General features: G+C 38.8%; 1 protein-coding gene across 1 annotated transcript in view; it reads left to right on the forward strand.

Annotated features, from left to right (window-relative positions):
- The window catches only part of PIP4P2 (phosphatidylinositol-4,5-bisphosphate 4-phosphatase 2), an 84,808-nt gene that overhangs the window by 41,126 nt on the left and 23,135 nt on the right, over window positions 1–20,547 (forward strand). Inside the window, exon 4 of the mRNA XM_079901823.1 lies at window positions 4,914–5,037. Within this exon, the coding sequence (XP_079757949.1) occupies window positions 4,914–5,037 (124 nt within the window). The remainder of the gene's footprint in view (window positions 1–4,913; window positions 5,038–20,547) is intronic.

The following is a 20,547-nucleotide window of genomic DNA, read 5'->3' on the forward strand; positions in this document are numbered from 1 at the left end:
CTCTTGGTTATGAAGTAGTGTATTGTTTAGCCTCCATGTGTTTGTATTTTTTACAGATTTTTTCCTGTAATTGATACCTAGTCTCATAGTGTTGTTTTCAGAAAAGAAACTTGATACGATTTCAATTTTCTTAAATTTACCAAGGCTTGATTTGTTACCCAAGATATGATCTGTCCTGGAGAATGTTCCATGAGCACTTGAGAAGAAAGTGTACTCTGTTGTTTTTGGAGGGAATGTCCTAAAAGTATCAATTAAGTCCATCTTGTTTAATGTGTCATTTAAAGTTTGTGTTTCCTTATTTATTTTGATTTTGGATGATCTGTCAAATGGTGAAAGTGGGGTGTTAAAGTCCTCTACTATATTGTGTTACTGTCGATTTCCCCTTCTTTGGCTGTTAACCTTTGCCTTATGTATTGAGGTGCTCCTATGTTGGTATATAAATATTTACAATTGTTATATCTTATGCTTGGATTGATCCATTGATCATTATTTAGTGTTCTTCTTTGTCTCTTGTAATAGTCTTTATTTTAAAGTGTATTTTGTCTGATATGAGAATTGCTACTGCAGCTTTGTTTTTTTTGTTTTTGTTTTTTTGCGGTACACGGGCCTCTCACTGTTGTGGCCTCTCCCGTTGGGTAGCACAGGGTCCAGATGCGCAGGCTCAGCGGCCATGGCTCACAGGCCCAGCGTCTCCGCGGCATGTGGGATCTTCCTGGACCGGGGCACAAACCCGTGTCCCCTGCATCGGCAGGCGGACTCTCAACCACTGTGCCACCAGGGAAGCCCTCCAGCTTTGTTTTGATTTCCATTTGCATGGAATATCTTTTTCCATCCCCTCGTTTTCAGTCTGTATGTGTCCTTAAGTCTGAATTGGGTCTCTTTTAGACAGCATATATATGGGTCTTGTTTCTTTATCTATTCATCCAGTCTATGTCTCTTGGTGGGAACATTTAATACATTTACATTTAAGGTAATTATCGATATGTATGTTCCTATTACCATTTTCTTAATTGTTTTGAGTTTATTATTGTAGGTCTTTTCCTTCTCTTGTGTTTCCTGCCTAGAGCAGTTCCTTTAGCATTTGTTGTAAAGCTGGTTTGGTGGTGCTGAATTCTCTTAGCTTTTGCTTGTCTGTAAAGCTTTTAATTTCTCTGTCAAATCTGAATGAGATCCTTGCTGTGTACAGTAATCATAGTTGTACATTTTTCCCTTTCATCACTTTAAATATGTCCTGCCACTCCCTTCTGGCTTGCAGAGTTTCTGCTGAAAGATCAGCTGTTAACCTTATGGGGATTCCCTTGTATGTTATATGTTGTTTTTCCTTTGCTGCTTTTAATCTTTTTTCTTGTATTTAATTTTTGATTGTTTGACTAATATGTGTCTTGGCATCTTTCTCCTTGGATTTATCCTGTATGGGACTCTCTGTGCTTCATTAACTATTTTCTTTCCCATATTAGGGAAGTTTTCAACTATAATCTCTTCCATTATTTTCTCAGTCCCTTTCTTTTTCTCTTCTTCTTCTGGAACCCCTACAATTCGAATGTTGGTGCATTTAATGTTGTCCCCTAGGTCTCTGAAACTGTCCTCAATTATTTTCCTTGTTTTTTCTTTATTCTGCTCTTCATTAGTTATTTCCCCTATTTTATCTTCCAGGTTACTTATCCATTCTTCTGCCTCAATTATTCTGCTATTGATCCCTTCTAGAGAATTTTAAATTTCATTTATTGTGTTGTTCATCATTGTTTTTTTGGTCTTGAGTTTTTCTAGGTCCTTGGTAAATGTTTCTTGTATTTTCTCCATTCTATTTCCAGGATTTTGGATCATCTTTAGTATCATTATTCTGAATTCTTTTTCAGGTAAACTGCCTACTTCCTCTTCATTTGTTAGGTCTGCTGGGTTTGTACCTTGTTCCTTCATCTGCTCTGTGTTTCTCTGTCTTCTCATTTTGCTTAACTTACTGTGTTTGGGGTCTCCTTTTTGCAGGCTGCAGGTTCATAGTTCCCGTTGCTTTTGGTGTCGGCCTCCAGTGGGTAAGGTTGGTTCAGTGGGTTGTGTAGGCTTCCTGGTGGAGGTGACTGGTGCCTGTGTTCTGGTGGATGATGCTGTATCCTGTCTTTCTGATGGGCAGGTACACGTCTGGTGGTGTGTTTTGGGGTGTCTGTTACCTTATTATGATTTTAGGCAGCCTCTCTGCTAATGGGTGGGTTGTGTTCCTGTCTTACTAGTTGTTTGGCATAGGGTGTCCAGCACTGTAGCTTGCTGGTCGTTGAGTGGAGCTGGGTCTTGGCATTGAGATGGAGATCTCTGGGAGATTTTCCCCATTTGATATTACTTGGAGTTGTGTGGCCTCTGGTGGAACCATGTCCTGAACTTGGCTCTCCCACCTCAGAGGCACAGCCCTGATGCCTGGCTGGAGCACCAAGAGCCTATTATCCACACAGCTGAGAATAAAATGCAGAAAGAAAGAAAGAAAGAAAGAGAGAGAGAGGGTGGGTGGGAGGGAGGGAGGGAGGGAGGAGGAAGAAAGAATAAAAGAGGTCAAATAAAATGAAATAAAATAAAGTTAAAAAACATTAAAAAGTAATAAAAAATAAAGAAAGAAGGAAGAGAGCAACCCAACCCAAAAACAAATCCACCAATGATAATAAGCACTAAAAACTATACTAAAAAAAGAAAAGAAAAAAAAAAGAAAAATGGACAGACAGAATCCTAGGACTTATGGTAAAAGCAGAGCTATACAGACAAAATCACACACAGAAGCATACACATACACACTCACAAGAAGTGAAAAACGGAAAAAAAAATATATTGTTTCTCCCAATGTCCACCTCCTCAATTTGTTGTGATTCATTGTCTATTCAGGTATTCTACAGATGCAGGGTACATCAAGTTGACTGTCGAGATTTAATCTGATGCTCCTGAGGCTGCTGGGAGAGATTTCCCTTTCTCTTCTTTGTTCGCACAGCTTCTGGTGTTCAGCTTTGGATTTGGCCCCGCTTCTGAGTGTAGGTCACCTGAGGGCATCTATTCTTCGCTCAGACAGGATGGGGTTAAAGGAGCCGCTGATTCGGGGGCTCTGGCTCACTCATGCTGAGTGAGGGAGGGAGGGAGTGGTACAGAATGTGGGGTGAGCCTGTGGCAGCAGAGGCCAGCATGACGTTGCAATAGCCTGAGGCATGCCGTATGTTCTCCGAGGGAAGTTGTCCCTGAATCACAGGACCCTGGCAGTGGCGGGCTGCACAGGCTCATGGAAGGGGAGGTGTGGAGAGTGACCTGTGCTCGCACACAGGCTTCTTGGTGGCAGCAGCAGCAGCAGCCTTAGCATGTCATGCCCGTCTCTGGGGTCTGCACTGATAGCCGTGGCTCGTGCCCATCTCTGGAGCTCCTTTAAGCATTGCTCTTAATCCCCTCTCCTCACGCACCGCAAAACAAAAGGGCAAGAAAAAGTCTCTTGCTTCTTTGGTAGCTCCAGACCTTTTCCCAGAATCCCTCCTGGCTAGCTGTGGCGCACTAGCCCCCTTCAGGCTGTGTTTTACGCAGCCAACCCCTGTCATCTCCCTGGGATCCGACGAAAGCTGGAGCCTCAGCTCCCAGCCCCCACCTGCCCCGGCGGGTGAGCAGACAAGCGTCTCAGGCTGGTGAGTGCTGGTCGGCACTGGTCTTCTGTGTGGGAAACTCTCCGCTTTGCCCTCTACACCCCTGTTGCTGCGCTCTCCTCCGTGGTTCTGAAGCTTCCCCCCTCCACCACCCGCAGTCTCCGCCCCCGAAGAGTCTTCCTAGTGTGTGGAAACCTTTCCTCCTTCACAGCTCCCTCCCACTGGTGCAGGTCCTGTCCCTATTCTTTTGTCTCTGCTTTTTCTTTTTTCTTTTGCCCTACCCAGGTACGTGGGGAGTTTCTTGCGTTTTCGGAGGTCTGAGGTCTTCTGCCAGCATTCAGTAGGTGTTCTGTAGGGGTTGTTCCACATGTAGATGTATTTCTGATGTATTTGTGGGGAGGAAGGTGATCTCTATGTCTTACTCTTCCGCCATCTTGAATCTCCTCTGGTTACAGTTATTTGTAAACTAATGTTCTTGAATAAGCAATGGAAGTTTTCTTGATGTTACATAACTACTTAATAGATTGTAATAAATCAGTGACTCATATTTTATTAAAAATAACCAACTAGTTTATCTTTGACATATTTCATCTTAAGTTGGAAGTGTTTTAGTAATCATTGTATACTTTAAATTGTGTTATTACACTAGTCTTTGCTGAGTATAAGCTATGCAATAAATTCTGTAGTCATGTGCCTCTGCCAAATGGTGTATGGAAGTGCACAGATAGAAGTATATCAAAACCTTAACTGTGTTTTGTTTCTGTGTTTTCTGTCTTTTTGACCATTATGTGAATCATTTGCAACCCCATCTGATGGTAACCTGGGAAATGGAAAGGAAAGGAGCCTACCATTGTCCTTTCTGTCCAACTCCAATTAAACAGACATTAAGGAGTACCAGCCTATCCAGAGAAATTTGGTTGTGACTCAGCACTTTGGTACCTTCATGGCACACATATATCTGTTAATGTACAATTTTTTAACTTACTTAGTCTTTTACTCAAGTTGTCTTCCTAGATAGGGTAAGATAAGGTAAGTAATGATAAGATTTGAATTTATAAAAACTTGGAAGCAGTAGTTAAATGGTTCCCAAGGTGATTTGATTAGGTCCAATTCCAACTAATTTTTTTGCTTTTGAAATATTGACTATTGCTGTTTTCTGTGATTTTGGCTCTAAAGGCTGACATTTAATTCACTTAATTTATAAAACAAGTATAACCTATTTTCAATGCTATATTCCACGTTTTTGGCCCCATAGTGTAGGTTTCGCTCTCAGTCCATTTGTGGGATAATGAAGTTGTTTCCTCTCTGTTTCCACAGTAGACGCATAATTAACCTTGGCCCAGTAATGCTTATTTCTGAAGAACAGCCAGCTCAACCTGCATTGCCAGTCCAACCAGAAGGTACAAGAGTTGTGTGTGGGCACTGTGGAAATACGTTCTTGGTACGTAACAAGACATTTGTGACAGGGACATCAATCTGTAAATGTAGGTCTTGATCACACAGATTTGACCACTGCTCATAGTCTTATAGTTTGTCCAAGTGCAAATTGATCAAAAGATTAAAATAGAGCCTTTGTTAGAAAGACAGTTAATTAGAGCCGCGACTAGGATGTACTGCATTGTTTGTGAATTACATATAAGGTGCATCCCCTGACTGATTGATTTGCAAAAAGGGCCTCTCTGGGTAGGCTAATAACAAACAAAAACCCTGTGCTCCAGGCAGAGCAACTTGGGTATCCTGGCTTAGTGAGTAACTGAATCTACCTCCTACCCTCGTCTCCTCAGCAGAGCGCAAAATGCACACTCTCATGCAGTGGCCTTGTTTCATGGTTCTGGATTCAAGAAATATTCTCATTATAATTTATCAAAATTTTTCTGATTTTTGTATATGAAACTTGGAGTAACGGGAATTACTGTGGTATCTGTAATTAGATAAGTTATTGGATAAAAAATAAAGTATAAGTAGTTTGACATGAACAAAAGTTATAGGAGTTCTTGTTTTACTACTTTTAACTTTAACCCTAAGCTTGATTTTTAAATGTTAATTTCATAATGACTTACCCCATCAGGAAGAATAAGAACAGGTTTTCTTTTGTTATTTAGCCTCCAAAGGAGACAAAAGATTTTGTCTTAGAACCTAAGTACTAAAGGAACCTAAGTACTAAAGGAACCTTCCAGAGTGTAGGCATGGGGAGAGCTGAGGTTGCAGTGGTTTATAAACAAGACCTGCTGTCACTAAGGGATGAATGAGCTTAAGAAAGTGTAGACTGTTTGCTCTTTTTCCCTTCTAATTTTTATTTTTGATAAAGTAATTCATGTATAATAACTTCACATGTCAAATAGGACTGTAAAGCTTAAAGGGAAAATGGTGGTCATCTCTTTACCTAACACAACCCCAATTTTCATCCCCCAAATACTTTTGACTCTTTCAGCTGCTATTCTGGTATGTACTTCCATGTGTTTAAATTGTTTGCTTATTTTTTTCTTTTTGATTAAGCAGTTTTAGATATTACCTATTACTTTGTAAAACGCAGGTTGAAGATTTAGCACTCTTACCACCCTGCCTCCTCTCATAGTCCTTTCTCCACTTTCATACTCCCAGTAGAGTTATAATATTTTATTTGATTAATACTTAGTCTTTACATTTTTTATGATTAGGTAAATTGTGTTCACAGCTGAGCCAAGTAATATATTACATTTCTCTCCTGTATGGCTCTTAAATATTTCTTGGATTTGTTAATAATTGTCCCTCCCTCTTTTAGATTTGTTTTAATTTTTTATGTACAAATCACTAGTTCTTCTCATATTCTTTCATAGAACAACAAAATTCCTGTCAATATAGTCAAATGGGTCAGGGAATCTATTATTTAGACTTCCTCCTACACAGCTGTCATCCTGTGACTTCCCTTCATCTTAGCTTAGGAATTCCTATTACCTCTTTCCTGTGTTGGATCCTCTGCCATCCTTACAGTTCTTGGTTTATTGCTTTATTTTGTTGGAGCATATCCTCTCTTAGCTTTCTGAGAAAAGATGCAGAGAAATAAATTTGAACCTTTTACTTCTTAAACAGTTTTTAATCTAACCCTATTTTCACGTTATAATTTGTCCAGATGTAGAATTATAGGTTGCCAATTCTTTCCTCAGAAATTTGAGGGCTTTGCTCCACTGTTGATGGGAAGATCAACTGCTGTTGTGGCTCCTGACCCTTACCATGTGACCTATTTTTCTCTCTTTATTTTCTCTTATTTTCCTCTTTCATTTCTCCAAGGTTCTGAAATAGTATTAGAATGTGCCTTAGGGAGAATCTTTTTGACCTCATTGTCTGGCTACTCAGTGAATCCTTTTATAGTCCACTCCATTTTCTTTCTTCCATCTTTCTACAACCCCTGAGATTAGATCACCTGAATTGACATACACACTCTCTCTCTCATTTTTTTTTAACATACTTTTCAGTTTTGGCTTTTTCTTTTACTTACAGGGAAATTTCCTCAACTATATCTTCTAAACTTAATTAAAATTTTAAATTTCAGATGATCTAAATTAATTTTTAATTTCTAAGAGTTCTCCTGTGTTCTCTGATTAATTTTTCTTTTTTCTAAATCACATTCTCTTCTTTATGGCATCTTTCTGAAGCTATTAGTTATGTTTTCTGAGGTATTCTTCTTCTTTATGCCTTGTCTCTATTTTCTCTCCATTGTTTCTATTTGTTTTTATTTTCTGATAGAGGTTTTAATGAGGAGCTCATTTATATATGAGAGCAAGTTACTGATTGGAATCTCTAAGTATGCAGCAGGGGCTAAACTTTTTCTCCTTCCTTCCTTCCTTTCTTCCCTCCCTCCCTCCCTTTTTCCTTTCTTCTTCTCTCTCCTCCTCCTCCTCATCTTTCTTCTTCCTCTTCTCCTTTTTCTCTTTTCTTGAAGAACTGCCAACTATTAGTATCAATGTCTTTTTTTTCTTTTAGGGCAAGTTTCTCTGGGGAATAATCCTCTAACTTCTTGTAAGAGGTGTATCTGGGAGACAGCATTCTAGGAGCTAAGAAAGGATAATAGGGATGAAGGTCTCATCTACTGTTCAGACTGTAGACTTATTTAACTCCTTTGTTTTTAGAATGGTGTCTTATTCTTGCCTTCTGCTGTGCCTGGTGTTCCTAAGTTCACAGTCCTTCTAGTTCAGTTTCTTTGAGAGAATAAATCACTCTTCTCTTGAATGTGTTGGGGAGGGAGGGATTTTTGGTTTTGTGATATGGAGGAAAGAGTCTAGAACTGATACTCCTGTTTTTATCACTACCCCTAACTCCTATCTTTGAAAGCACCTTGGAGTCCCAAGGTCTGAACTATTTTGTAGTTCTTCAGTTGAATCAGCCTGCTTTTCATTGGATATCTCTCTTTAGGCAATCAGGTTTCAGCATCCCTTTCAGTTTGTTACCAAGTCTCCATCAGCTTTCCACTGTCTGAAAATTCAAGGTCATTTCTCTTCGGATTCTACTTGTCCTTATGGTATTATACATTTGTAAATACAATTTACTGTCATTTTAGTCAGGTTTGGGAAAGGAAATAGAAATGCATGCATTTGTCCAACTTATTACATTTAACCAGAATTTCTATGATTTTTCTGATCTACTAGGATAAGATAAATCTTCTTCCTTGCATTTATATTTTATTGATTAAGTCAGTGACCAAGTACATCAATTAGGGGATATATTTGGTGGGGATAGTGAAAAGATTTTTTGTTTAAAAATTTCTTTTTAAAAAATCACTATTGAGAATTAGGTTTGGATTTGGGTCCCGGCCATACTAAAGCCTGACTATGTGATGCTGGGCAAGTTATGTAACTTTGCTAAATTCTGATTTCCTCATCTGAAAATGGGGAGAATAATAGCATATTCACAAGATTGCTGAGAGCAGTAGCAAAGACATTTGTCCAAAGTTTGTGACAGTGGAAGCTAGCCTTGTGGCTGACAGGGTCTTGGTGCACCGACTGGGTGTCAGGCTTGTGTCTCTGAGGTGGGAGAGCCAAGTTCAGGACATTGGTCCAACAGAGACCTTCCAGTTCCATGTAATATCAAACGGCGAGAGCTCTCCCAGAGATCTCCATCTCAACACTAAGACCCAGCTGCACTCAACAACCAGCAAGCTACAGTGCTGGACATCCTATGCCAAACAACTAGCAAGACAGGAACACAACCCCACCCATTAGCAGAGAGGCTGCCTAAAATCATAATAAGGTCACAGACACCCCAAAACACACCACTGGATGCGGTCCTGCCACCAGAAAGACAAGATCCAGCCTCATCCACCAGAACACAGGCACCAGTCCCCTCCACCAGGAAGCCTACACAACCCACTGAACTGGAGGCCGACACCAAAAGCACTGGAGGCCGACACCAAAAGCAACGGGAACTACGAACCTGCAGCCTGCAAAAAGGAGACCCCAAACACAGTAAGTTAAGCAAAATGAGAAGTCAGAGAAGCATACAGCAGATGAAGGAGCAAGGTAAAAACCCACCAGACCAAACAAATGAAGAGGAAATAGATAGTCTACCTGAAAAAGAATTAAGAGTAAGGATAGGAAAGATGATCAAAAATGTTCGAAATAGAATGGAGAAAATACAAGAAACTGAGGCAGAAGAATGGATAAGTGACCTGGAAGATAAAATAGTGGAAATAACTACTGCAGAGCAGAATAAAGAAAAAAAGAATGAAAAGAATTGAGGACAGTCTCAGAGACCTCTGGGACATTAAATGCACCAACATTTGAATTATAGGGGTCCCAGAAGAAAAAGAGAAAAAGAACGGGACTGAGAAAATATTGGAAGAGACTATAGTTGAAAACTTCCCTAGTATGGGAAATGAAATAGTCAATCAAGTCCAGGGAGTGCAGAGAGTGCCATACAGGATAAATCCAAGGAGAAACACGCCAAGACAAATATTAATCAAGCTATCAAAAATTAAATACAAAGAAAAAAATATTAAAAGCAGCAAGAGAAAAACAACAAATGACATGCAAGGGAATCCCATAAGGTTAACAGCTGATCTTTCAGCAGAAACTCTGCAAGCCACAAGGTTCTGGCAGGACATATTTAAAGTGATGAAAGGAGAATAAAATACCTAGGAATAAACCTACCTAAGGAGACAAAAGACCTGTATGCAGAAAACTATAATACACTGATGAAAGAAATTGAAGATGATACAAACAGATGGAGAGATATACCATATTCTTAGATTGGAAGAATCAACATTGTGAAAATGACTCTACCACCCAAAGCAATATACAGATTCAATGCAATCCCTATCAAACTACCACTGTCATTTTTCACAGAACTAGAACAAAAAATTTCACAATTTGTATGGAAACACAAAAGACCCCGAACAGCCAAAGCAAACTTGAGAAAAAAATGGAGCTGGAGGAATCAGGGTCCTGGACTTCAGACTATACTGAAGCTACAGTAATCAAGACAGTATGGTACTGGCACAAAAACAGAAATATAGATCAATGGAACAGGATAGAAAGCCCAGAGATAAACCCACACACATATGGTTACCTTATCTTTGATAAGGAGACAAGAATATATGATGGAGAAAAGATGGCCTCTTCAATAAGCGGGGCTGGAAAAACTGGACAGGTACATGTAAGAGAATGAAATTAGAACACTCCTAAACAACATTCACAAAAATAAACTCATAATGAATTTAAGACCTAAATGTAAGGCCAGACACTATAAAACGCTTACAGGAAAACACAGGCAGAACACTCTATCACATAAATCACAGCAAGGTCTATTTTTTTGGGGGTACGTGGGCCTCTCACTGTTGTGGCCTCTCCCGTTGCGGAACACAGGCTCCGGACACGCAGGCTCAGCGGCCATGGCTCACGGGCCCAGCCGCTCCCCGGCATGTGGGATCTTCCCAGACCGGGGCATGCACCTGTGTCCCCTGCGTCAGCAGGCAGACTCTCAACCACTGTGCCACCAGGGAAGCCTGCAAGTTCCTTTTTGACCTACCTCTTAGAGAAATGGAAATAAAAACAAAAATAAACAAATGGGACCTAATAAAACTTAAATGCTTTTGCACAGCAAAGGAAAACATAAACAAGATGAAAAGACAACCCTCAGAATGGGAAAAATATTTACAAATGAAGCAATTGACAAAGGATTAATCTCCAAAATTTACAAGCAGCTCATGCAGCTCAATATCAAAAAAACAAACAACCCAATCCAAAAATGGGCAGAAGACCTAAACAGACATTTCTCCAAAGAAGACATACAGATGGCCAACAAACACATGACAGGATGCTCAATGTCAGTAATCATTAGAGAAATGCAAATCAAAACTACAGTGAGGTATCACCTAACACCAGTCAGAATGGCCATCATCAAAAAACCTACAAACAGGGGCTTCCCTGGTGGTGCAGTGGTTGAGAGTCTGCCTGCCGATGCAGGGGACATGGGTTCATGCCCTGGTCCGGGAAGATCCCACGTGCCGCGGAGCGGCTAGGCCCGTGATCCATGGCCACTGAGCCTGGGCGTCCGGAGCCTGTGCTCCGCAACGGGAGAGGCCACAACAGTGAGAGGCCTGCGTCCCGCAAAAAAACAAACAAACAAACAAAAAAACCTACAAACAATAAATGCTGGAGAGGGTGTGGAGAAAAGGGAACCCTCTTGCACTATTGGTGGGAATGTAAATTGATACAGCCACTATGGAGAACAGTATAGAGGTTCCTTAAAAAACAAAAAATAGAACTACCATATGACCCAGAAATTCCACTACTGGGCATATACCCTGAGAATACCATAATTCAAAAAGAGTCATGTACCACAATGTTCATTGCAGCACTATTTACAATAGCCAGGACATGGAAGCAACCTAAGTGTCCATCGACAGATGAATGGATAAAGAAGATGTAGCACATATATACAGAGGAATATTACTCAACCATAAAAAGAAACGAAATTGAGTTATTTGTAGTGAGGTGGATGGACCTAGAGTCTGTCATAGAGTGAAGTAAGTCAGAAAGAGAAAAACTAATACCATATGCTAACACATATATATATAGACTCTAAAAAAAAATTGATTGTGAAGAACCTAGAGACAGGACAGGAAGAAAGACGCAGACATAGAGAGTGGACTTGAGGACACAGGGAGTGGGAAGGGTAAGCTGGGACAAAGAGAGTGGCATGGACATATATACACTACCAAATATAAAATAGATAGCTAGTGGGAAGCAGCCACATAGGACAGGGAGATTAGCTCAGTGCTTTGTGACCAACTAGAGGGGTGGGATAGGGAGGGTGGGAGGGAGACACAAGATGGAGGAGGTATGGGGATATATGTATATGTATAGTTAATCCACTTTGTTATAAGGCAGAAACTTACATACCATTGTAAAGAAATTTTACTCAAATAAAGATGTTTAAAAATAAATAAATAAATAAAAGGAAAACATTTAGATGTTAAAAAAAGAAAAAGAAATCACCATTGATTTACTATAGGATTACTCCTTCTGTAAGTATTGATATATATGAATTAATTGACTAATTTAAATATAAATAAAATATATTTACTATCTTTTTCTTTATTATATGCAAGCATATTTCATTTGAAATATCATTTAACACTCTTCATAATAGATTTTTTCAGCTTACTTCAGTGAGTTCCCTTCCACAATTACCTTGCATTTGCATTTTTGCCCAGTTATGTTTTATATTCCAAATCCTTGGCATGGATAGTCCTTATAAGATACATTGTAAGTGAGCCGATTTCATTTTTTCAAACATATATATTAAGTGTGTACCAGATACTGGGCTACATGCTGGGGAAACAGGAAGTCCCTGCCCTTATGGGATTGTTCCAGTCTAATAGGAGAAAGACAATTAAAACAAGAATTATATGAAATCTAGTTAGGCTAAAGCAGAGAAATATGGAGTGTTCTTAGTGTACATGTGGAAGCATCTAGACTAGAGGAAGTGAAATTATCCTAAGAGTAATGGAAAGCTAAAGCAGGGCTTTATAATTAATTTTGTGTGTATTGATGCTATGACTATAATAGATTGCATATGGGCAAGCCTGAAGAAACACAAGACCAGATATTTAGGTTTTATTATTCAGAAAAGTGATGATGATGGTCATGAATACCATAAAGAATTTGAGAAAGAATTGGCTATACTGATATTAGTATAGATGAGGGAATGAGGAAAAAAGTAAAATTAAAGACAACTCTTACAAAGGTTTATATTTAAGTTTTTGAAATCATCTGGAAGTGAATTCTAGAGAATGATCCAAGTTGAGAGGTTAGATAGATGTGTGTGACATGGCTTTTATTAAAATATATGCATTTAGATATTTTCTCCACAGAAGAAAATTACTAAAGTAATTTGCAAGTCAGAAATGAACTTCTAAAAGTAAGCTCCTTCTTACTTAATATTCAGTGCAGGCACCTGAATCATATTAGCACAGTAATTATGATTTTAAAACTTAAAGTCTTTGGCAGGAAAGGGTGTTTTGGATTAACATGTGGTATTTAAAGATTATTTCAAAATTCCCAGAAAACAAAGTTTTTGGTGACTAGAACAGAGTACATACCTTTAGGGTGGCTATTACCTTGGAGAGTTTCAGACTAATGAGAGATACTGAGTGTTACAAAAAATAAACAGACCTGGGGCTTCCCTGGTGGCGCGGTGGTTGAGCGTCCGCCTGTCGATGCAGGGGACATGGGTTCGTGCCCCGGTCCGGGAAGATCCCACATTCCGCGGAGCGGCTGGGCCCATGAGCCATGGCCGCTGAGCCTGCGCATCCGGAACCTGTGCTCCACAACGGGAGAGGCCACAACAGTGAGAGGCCTGCGTACAACAAAAAAAATAAAAAATAAACAGACCTGGAAACTCTTAATTTTGACCTGAGAACTTCACCTTATCCTTGTTATTATGCTGATCCAAGTAATCTTATATCCTTTGTAGTATTCTTTGCCCTTCAAGTTTTTAACTAATAGGATAATTCATCTATTTATTCCATACTTTGTTTCAGCCTTGGCTTACAAGGCCCAAAAGCAATTGAGAAAAATTACAAAGTCCAATAGCATTGAAAAATAAAATATGAAATGGTCAGGGAGAATGAAAAATAGGACAGAAATATGATGAAGTCATGCATAAGTGTATAAGTATGCATAATATTTATTCCTGTGCAGTTGTTAAAATTTTACTGAATGTTAGCTATGAGCCTTCTATGGTTAATGAAAAGAGGAAAACATAATCTATTACAACAGGGGTCCCCGACTCCCGGGTCATGGACTGATAGTCGTCTGTGGCCTGTTAGGAACTGGGCCGTACAGCAGGAGGTGAGCAGCAGGCCAGCGAGAGAAGCTTCATCTGTATTTACAGCTGCTCTCCATTGCTTGCATTACTGCCTGAGCTCTGCGTCCTGTCAGATCAGCAGCAGCATTAGATTCTCACAGGAGTGCAAACCCTACTATGAACTGCGCACACGAGGGATCTGGGTTGCGAGTTCCTTATGAGAATCTAATGCCTAATGATCTGAGGTGGAGCTAAGGCAGCAATGCTAGCGCGGGGGAGTGGCTGCAAATACAGATTATCATTAGCAGAGAAGTTTGATGGCACAAAGACCATAATAAATCAATTGCTTGCAGACTCATATCAAAACCCTATCAGTGAGTGGCAAGTGACAATTAAGCTGCATCTGGTGGCAGGCATTATAGTGGCAAGTGAGTTGGTGTACTTTAGTTGTACAGCTGCATCTAATGGCAGGCTTTAAGTCAGAATCTTACACTTATTTTAGTCCGTGCATGGCCCGCCCATTATTTTGTCTACCACTTCCATCTGCGCCTCTTTCTCACGCTGCACACTTGTCTCAGTCACAGTTTTGGTAAGCCCACAAGCTAACCCTAGCCAAAATGAGTAAAAAACAAACGTTGCTGGAGAGCTTCTTTGAAAAGGGGGAGAGACCCAATGATTAGACAGCAGAAGACTCCAATACTGCCAACGAAAAGAAAGCTGCATTTAAAAGAAAATACCAAGAGTCCTACTTAAATTATAGGTTCATTGCCACAGGTGATTCACATTCTGCAAGTCTGCTTTGTATAATATGTGGCGACAAGCGAAGCCATGAAACCTTCAAAGCTGCTTCACCACAGGGAGACCAAGCACCCTGCATTAAAAGACAAGTCTTTGGAGTTTTTCAAAAGAAAAAAATGTGAACATGAAGAACAGAAGCAATTATTGAAGGCCACCACTTCATCAAATGTGTCTGCATTGAGAGCATCATTCTTAGTGGCTAACCGCATTGCTAAAGCTAAGAAGCCCTTTACTATTGGTGAAGAGTTGATCCTGCCTACTGATAAGGACGTTTGTCGTGAACTTTTAGGAGAGGCTGCAATTCAGAGGGTGATGCGTGTTCCTCTTTCAGCTAATACCATAACTAGATGAATTAGCAGAGGATATTGAGGCACAATTGTCAGAGAGAATTAATGAGTCACCGTGGTATGCAATCCAGGTTGACGAGTCTACCGATGTTGACAGCAAGGCAACAATGATCGCTTTTGTGTGATATATTTTTCAGGAGGATGTGCATGAGTGTATGTTATGTGCAATTTTGTTGCCAGTCAACACCACAGCCGTAGAACTATTCAAGTTTTTGAATGATTATATATCAGGAAAACTGAATTGGTCATTTTGTGTCTGGATATGCAGACGGAGCAGCTGCAGTGACTGGACGGCTTTCTGGTTTCACTACTCTGGTCAAGGAGGTCGCTTCTGAATGTGAGTCTACACACTGTGTCATCCATAGAGAAATGCTGGCTAGCTGAAAAATATCACCTGAATTTAACAACGTTTTGCAGGATGTGATTAAAATTATCAACCACATTAAAGTACATGCTCTTAACTCACATCTGTTTGCGTGGCTCTGTGAGGAGATGGATACAGAGCACACAGGTCTTCTCTTATACAGAGAAGTGAGATGGCTTTCTAAACGTAGATCACTGACCAGAGTTTCTGAGTTACAAGAGCCGCTCCAGAGATTTCTTTTAGAAAAAGCCACCACTGGCTGCACATTTCAGTGACACAGAATGGGTTGCAAAACTTGCTTACTTGTGTGACATATTCAACCTGGTCAACGAACTCAATCTGTCACTTCAGGGGAGAATGACAACTGTGTTCAATTTGGCAGATAAAGTGGCTACATTCAAAGCCAAACTGGAATTATGGGGGCGACGAGTGAACATTGGGGTTTTTGACATGTTTCAAACATTAGCAGAAATTTTGAAAGAGACTGAGCCAGGGCCTTCTTTTTCCCAGCTGGTGCATGATCACCTATCTCAAAATGATCAAAAGAGTTTGAGCATTACTTGCCAACCAGAAAAGACCCCTGAATTGGGAAGGAATGGATCTGTGACCCATTTGTGAATAAGCCAGATGAATCAATTTTGTCCGTGCTAGAAGAGGATCAACTGCTTCAGACTGAAGATGACGGTGGCCTTAAAAGTATGTTTGAGACAATTTCAAATCTCCATACGTTCTGGATTAAAGTCAAGGCAGAATATCCTGAGATTGCCACAAAAGCACTGAAAAGCCTGCTTCCATTTCCAACATCCTGTCTTTGTGAAGCAGGGTTTTCTGCAGTGACAGCAACCAAAACGAGATTACAGAGTAGACTGGACAGAAGCAACACACTTCCGGTGTCACTGTCTCCCATCACCCCCTGATGGGACCATCTATTTGCAGGAAAACAAGCTCAGGGCTTCCACTGATTCTGCATTATGGTGAGTTGTATAATTATTTCATTATATATTACAATGTAATGATAATAGAAACAAAATGCACAATAAATATAATGTGCTTGAATCATACCGAAACCATCCCTTCCCCCCCTCCCCCCGGTCCATGGAAAAATTGTCTTCCACGAAACCGGTCCCTGGTGCCAGAAAGGTTGGGGACTGCTGTATTATAAGATATTTGTGAAGTTTTCATAAAAGTTCCCATAGGAGCTTTTACTGGAATACTGAGACCTAAGAGAGAATTATTCCCATGGATTAAGATAAAACAACACTATAATGGACTGTGTCCTCAACAATATTCTTCATTTATAATAACATAATACAATGTAATATAATTATCACTGTTCTAATGCTAAAATTAAATTTACTAGGAATTCACTTCACAGTATTCATTTAACAGCCTGGCTGGAACCATGGATAATGTTGAGAAAAGCTAGATTTGTGTTTTCCAAAGTGTATTCATTAGAACACTCATTTTATAGGATAATAATAAGTGTTATGCCAGTAAAGAGTTCCAGGATCATTGGGAATTGCTAGGATAAAAAAATTAAGCAGAGGGCTTCCCTGGTGGCACAGTGGTTGAGAGTCCGCCTGCGGATACAGGGGACATGGGTTCGTGCCCCGGTCCGGGAGGATCCCACATGCCGTGGAGCGGCTGGGCCCGTGAGCCATGGCCGCTGAGCCTGCGAGTCCGGAGCCTGTGCTCCGCAACGGGAGAGGCCACAACAGTGAGAGGCCCGCGTATCGCCAAAAAAAAAAAAAAAAAATCAAGCAGAATTTTTATAGTTATATTCTTTAGCACTTTTATTATGTAATATGTTAAAATAATAATAATTAAACAATGTTAAATAATAATTAACTTAATTATTATAATTAAATTAATTAAACTTAATTTCTTATGTTAAATAAATAATGTTAAAGTCCAAGAAGTTGTTTTATCTAGTATGTGCAAGCAATTTTGAGGGGATTGCCTAGCCAGACCAATGTTTTAGGAGACATTGCTTAGAAAATAATTTTCCAGGGGCTTCCCTGGTGGTGCAGTGGTTGAGAGTCCGCCTGCCGATGCAGGGGACATGGGTTCGTGCCCCGGTCCGGGAAGATCCCACATGCCGCAGAGCGGCTAGGCCCGTGAGCCATGGCCGCTGAGCCTGCGCGTCCGGAGCCTGTGCTCCACAATGGGAGAGGCCACAACAGTGAGAGGCCCGCGTACCGTAATAATGCAAGCTAGTCCTCCATGAATGTAAAGAAGTTTCTTAAGACAACTGAACAGCAGAGAGTTTAATATTGCATCTATGTGGGGCAGGTATTCACTGTTGCTGTTGAAAGGCAGGTCCACATTCTGTGTAGAGTTGACATTTTCCAATAAAATCTACAATATGTGCCTGAATCATAGATGGTGGCTCAAACTTTGCCCTGAAGTGGGCCAGTGTAGTACCTTCAGACAGGTTCAGATTTTCTTCACTAGTTCATAGGGTTCTATGGTTTGGTGGCTTAGCAGAGAGTGGCAGCAGTTTTAACTTGAACATACTTTAAAATAATCACACCAGTTGCCTATTGTATCCATTAAAAAATAAAACCTAGTAGGGTACTAGTTTTAGCAGTATACCTTTCTTACGTGCCTTCTAAAATCGATTTAAAAATATATCTTGGGGAAACTAAGTTTATCTGTTATACAGAATGGTTAGAAATAAGCCAAATATTGGAAGACCTCTACTAAAAATAATTGGGTTTTAGAGAAGTTGCTTTTAATCGTTCTGATAGAAAATATCTATCTATTTTTCACAATAACCAAAATATGGAAACAGCGCAAATGTCCACAATGGATAAATGGATAAAAAAGATGTGGTACATATATACACAATGGAATATTATTCAGCCATGGGAAAGGAGGATCTCCTGCCATTTGTGACAACATAGAGGGACCTTGAGCACATTTTGCTAAGCGAGATGAGTCAGTCAGAGAAAGACGAGTACTGTATGATACCCCTTATATTTAGAATAGAAAAAAAATCAAACCTGTGAAAAACAGGAAAATGGTGGCTACCAGAGAATGGGAGGTGGAGGATAAGATTGATAGTACAAACTTGTAACAATAAATAAGTCACAGGGATCTAATACACAGAATAATGAATAGAGACAATAATATTGTACTATAATTATGTAATTGATAAATATCACTATAGCGGCAACCACGTTACAAGATATATATATATCAAAGTAGTAGACTATATACATTAAATTTGTACAGTGTTACATATCAAATTTATCCAATTAAAAAACAGGAAAATTAGATTTTTTTTCTATTGTCACTTCAAGGTTTGGCAGTAAAATTTTAAGAGTGCAGAGGCTGCATTTTAGACAAGAGAATAGTAGTAAATCCTTTCAAAAGCACAGGTATTTGCATTCATTCAAATAGATTATGACAAACATTTCTAATAATAAATATTTTTCTATTTTTAGTTTGCTGCATTTAAATGAGTACTTACAGATAACAACAAAACCAGATGTGTTAGGTTACTGGCTGTATAACTTACTAATCATACAACAGAGTCTTAGTTGTTTGTTAGTAATAATTGAATTTATCATATATAATCTGTGCTAAAATGATAAAATTGGACTAAATAATCTCCCATAGGTTGGTCATCTAAAATTCTAGATTTTCTGTGCCAGTGTGTTAGCCTTCAAGCTTGGATTTTGAGTTACTCTTCTCTTAAGGGTTTCATAATTGCTTCCTCAGCCACTTTGCTTCTCTTAACAATGAAAAACTTAAGTTTGTTATTTAGAAATAAAATTTGAAATGACATTACAAGTTCAACAACTATCCTAAAACTAATTTCAAAAACATGAAAAAGTACTTAGTAAGATTTCTGTATTCTTCACTTCTTACTGTTCTGTGCCAATTTCTGTAGAAATCTATGTAAATCTGTTTAGCATATTAATTTAAGCATTTTTACTATTAAGAATAAATTAACTTGTTATAAAATAAATGATAAAAGAAAGAGTTAAGGCTTCCTGAAAAACAATGTAGCCTTCATTTGACATTCTAGATATTGAAAAATAATCATTGTGAAAAGAGTGAACATTCATGTAAAGTTTCATTTCTAGTTTATTTACCTTGGGACTCTATATTCCTACTGTGACTGAGAGAGATTATTTCAAGGTTAAGTAACTTTCAGGAGGTTTGAAATAAAAATGAAGAAAAAGAAGTCCAAACAAACTCAGATTTATTTTTGTTCTTTTTTAAAAGCTAATCATTAAAAAATTAAAAAGAAAAAATAGTCAAGTAACAGACACTTTCTGAAAGTTTTCCTCTATTATGTGGAAAACATTTGAATATGCATAACTTATTGAAACCCTACTATACCTAGAACTTGAGAGTTATGAAGAAAACTGAGTGACCTGGAATCCTAAGCAAAAATTAATTTTAGTGAAAGAAAAGTTATGTTGATGATAAAACTGCTAATGTACTAAACGGAATTATACAAAAGAAATATACACTTTATAAGAAGATATATAGAAAAGCAAATGATGGAAGGTGAGGAAAGTATTTTGAAATATATTTTTTGTAGTAAAGAGTTACTTTATTTTTTTTTAATTTTTAAGTTTTACTTTAAATGTATATTGTACCTCCTTTCAAAGACTTTACTACCAGTAAACTGTTTCAAGCATCTGAATAACAATACTGTGAGGAAGGTAACCCATTTTATTACCTACATTACAGGGAAGAAAATTGAAAGAAAGTTGTCTGTAGAAGAAATGTATTTTGTTACATAGAATAAGCTACTATAGAACAGAAAGCAGCTTCCTGACATTAGTTCTACCTGTATCTAATTTGTTTAGTTTATTTACTTTGTGCATTTTCTACATAAATAGAATAGTTGCATTTTAGTCTGAATACTCATGTATTTAAAAAGCTAATCATCAATATTTAGAGGAAAAACAACATTGAAGGTACATGAAATACGTTTTTATTTTCTGGCAGTGGACTGAAACATAAAGGTGAATGAAATGACCCGAATTTCAACATTACATCCAGCTTTCATTGTAAAGCAAACCTAGATTGCATCAGAACCTTGAAAAAATCATGGGAACTGTTTCAGAGGGGAATTCCAACCTTTATTTTAAGGGAGGGGGAGATGTGTTGGAGGGGAAAAGCTCATATAACTATG

This window comes from Stenella coeruleoalba, assembly GCF_951394435.1.
Source record: "Stenella coeruleoalba genome assembly, chromosome: 17".
Classification (NCBI taxonomy): domain Eukaryota; kingdom Metazoa; phylum Chordata; class Mammalia; order Artiodactyla; family Delphinidae; genus Stenella; species Stenella coeruleoalba.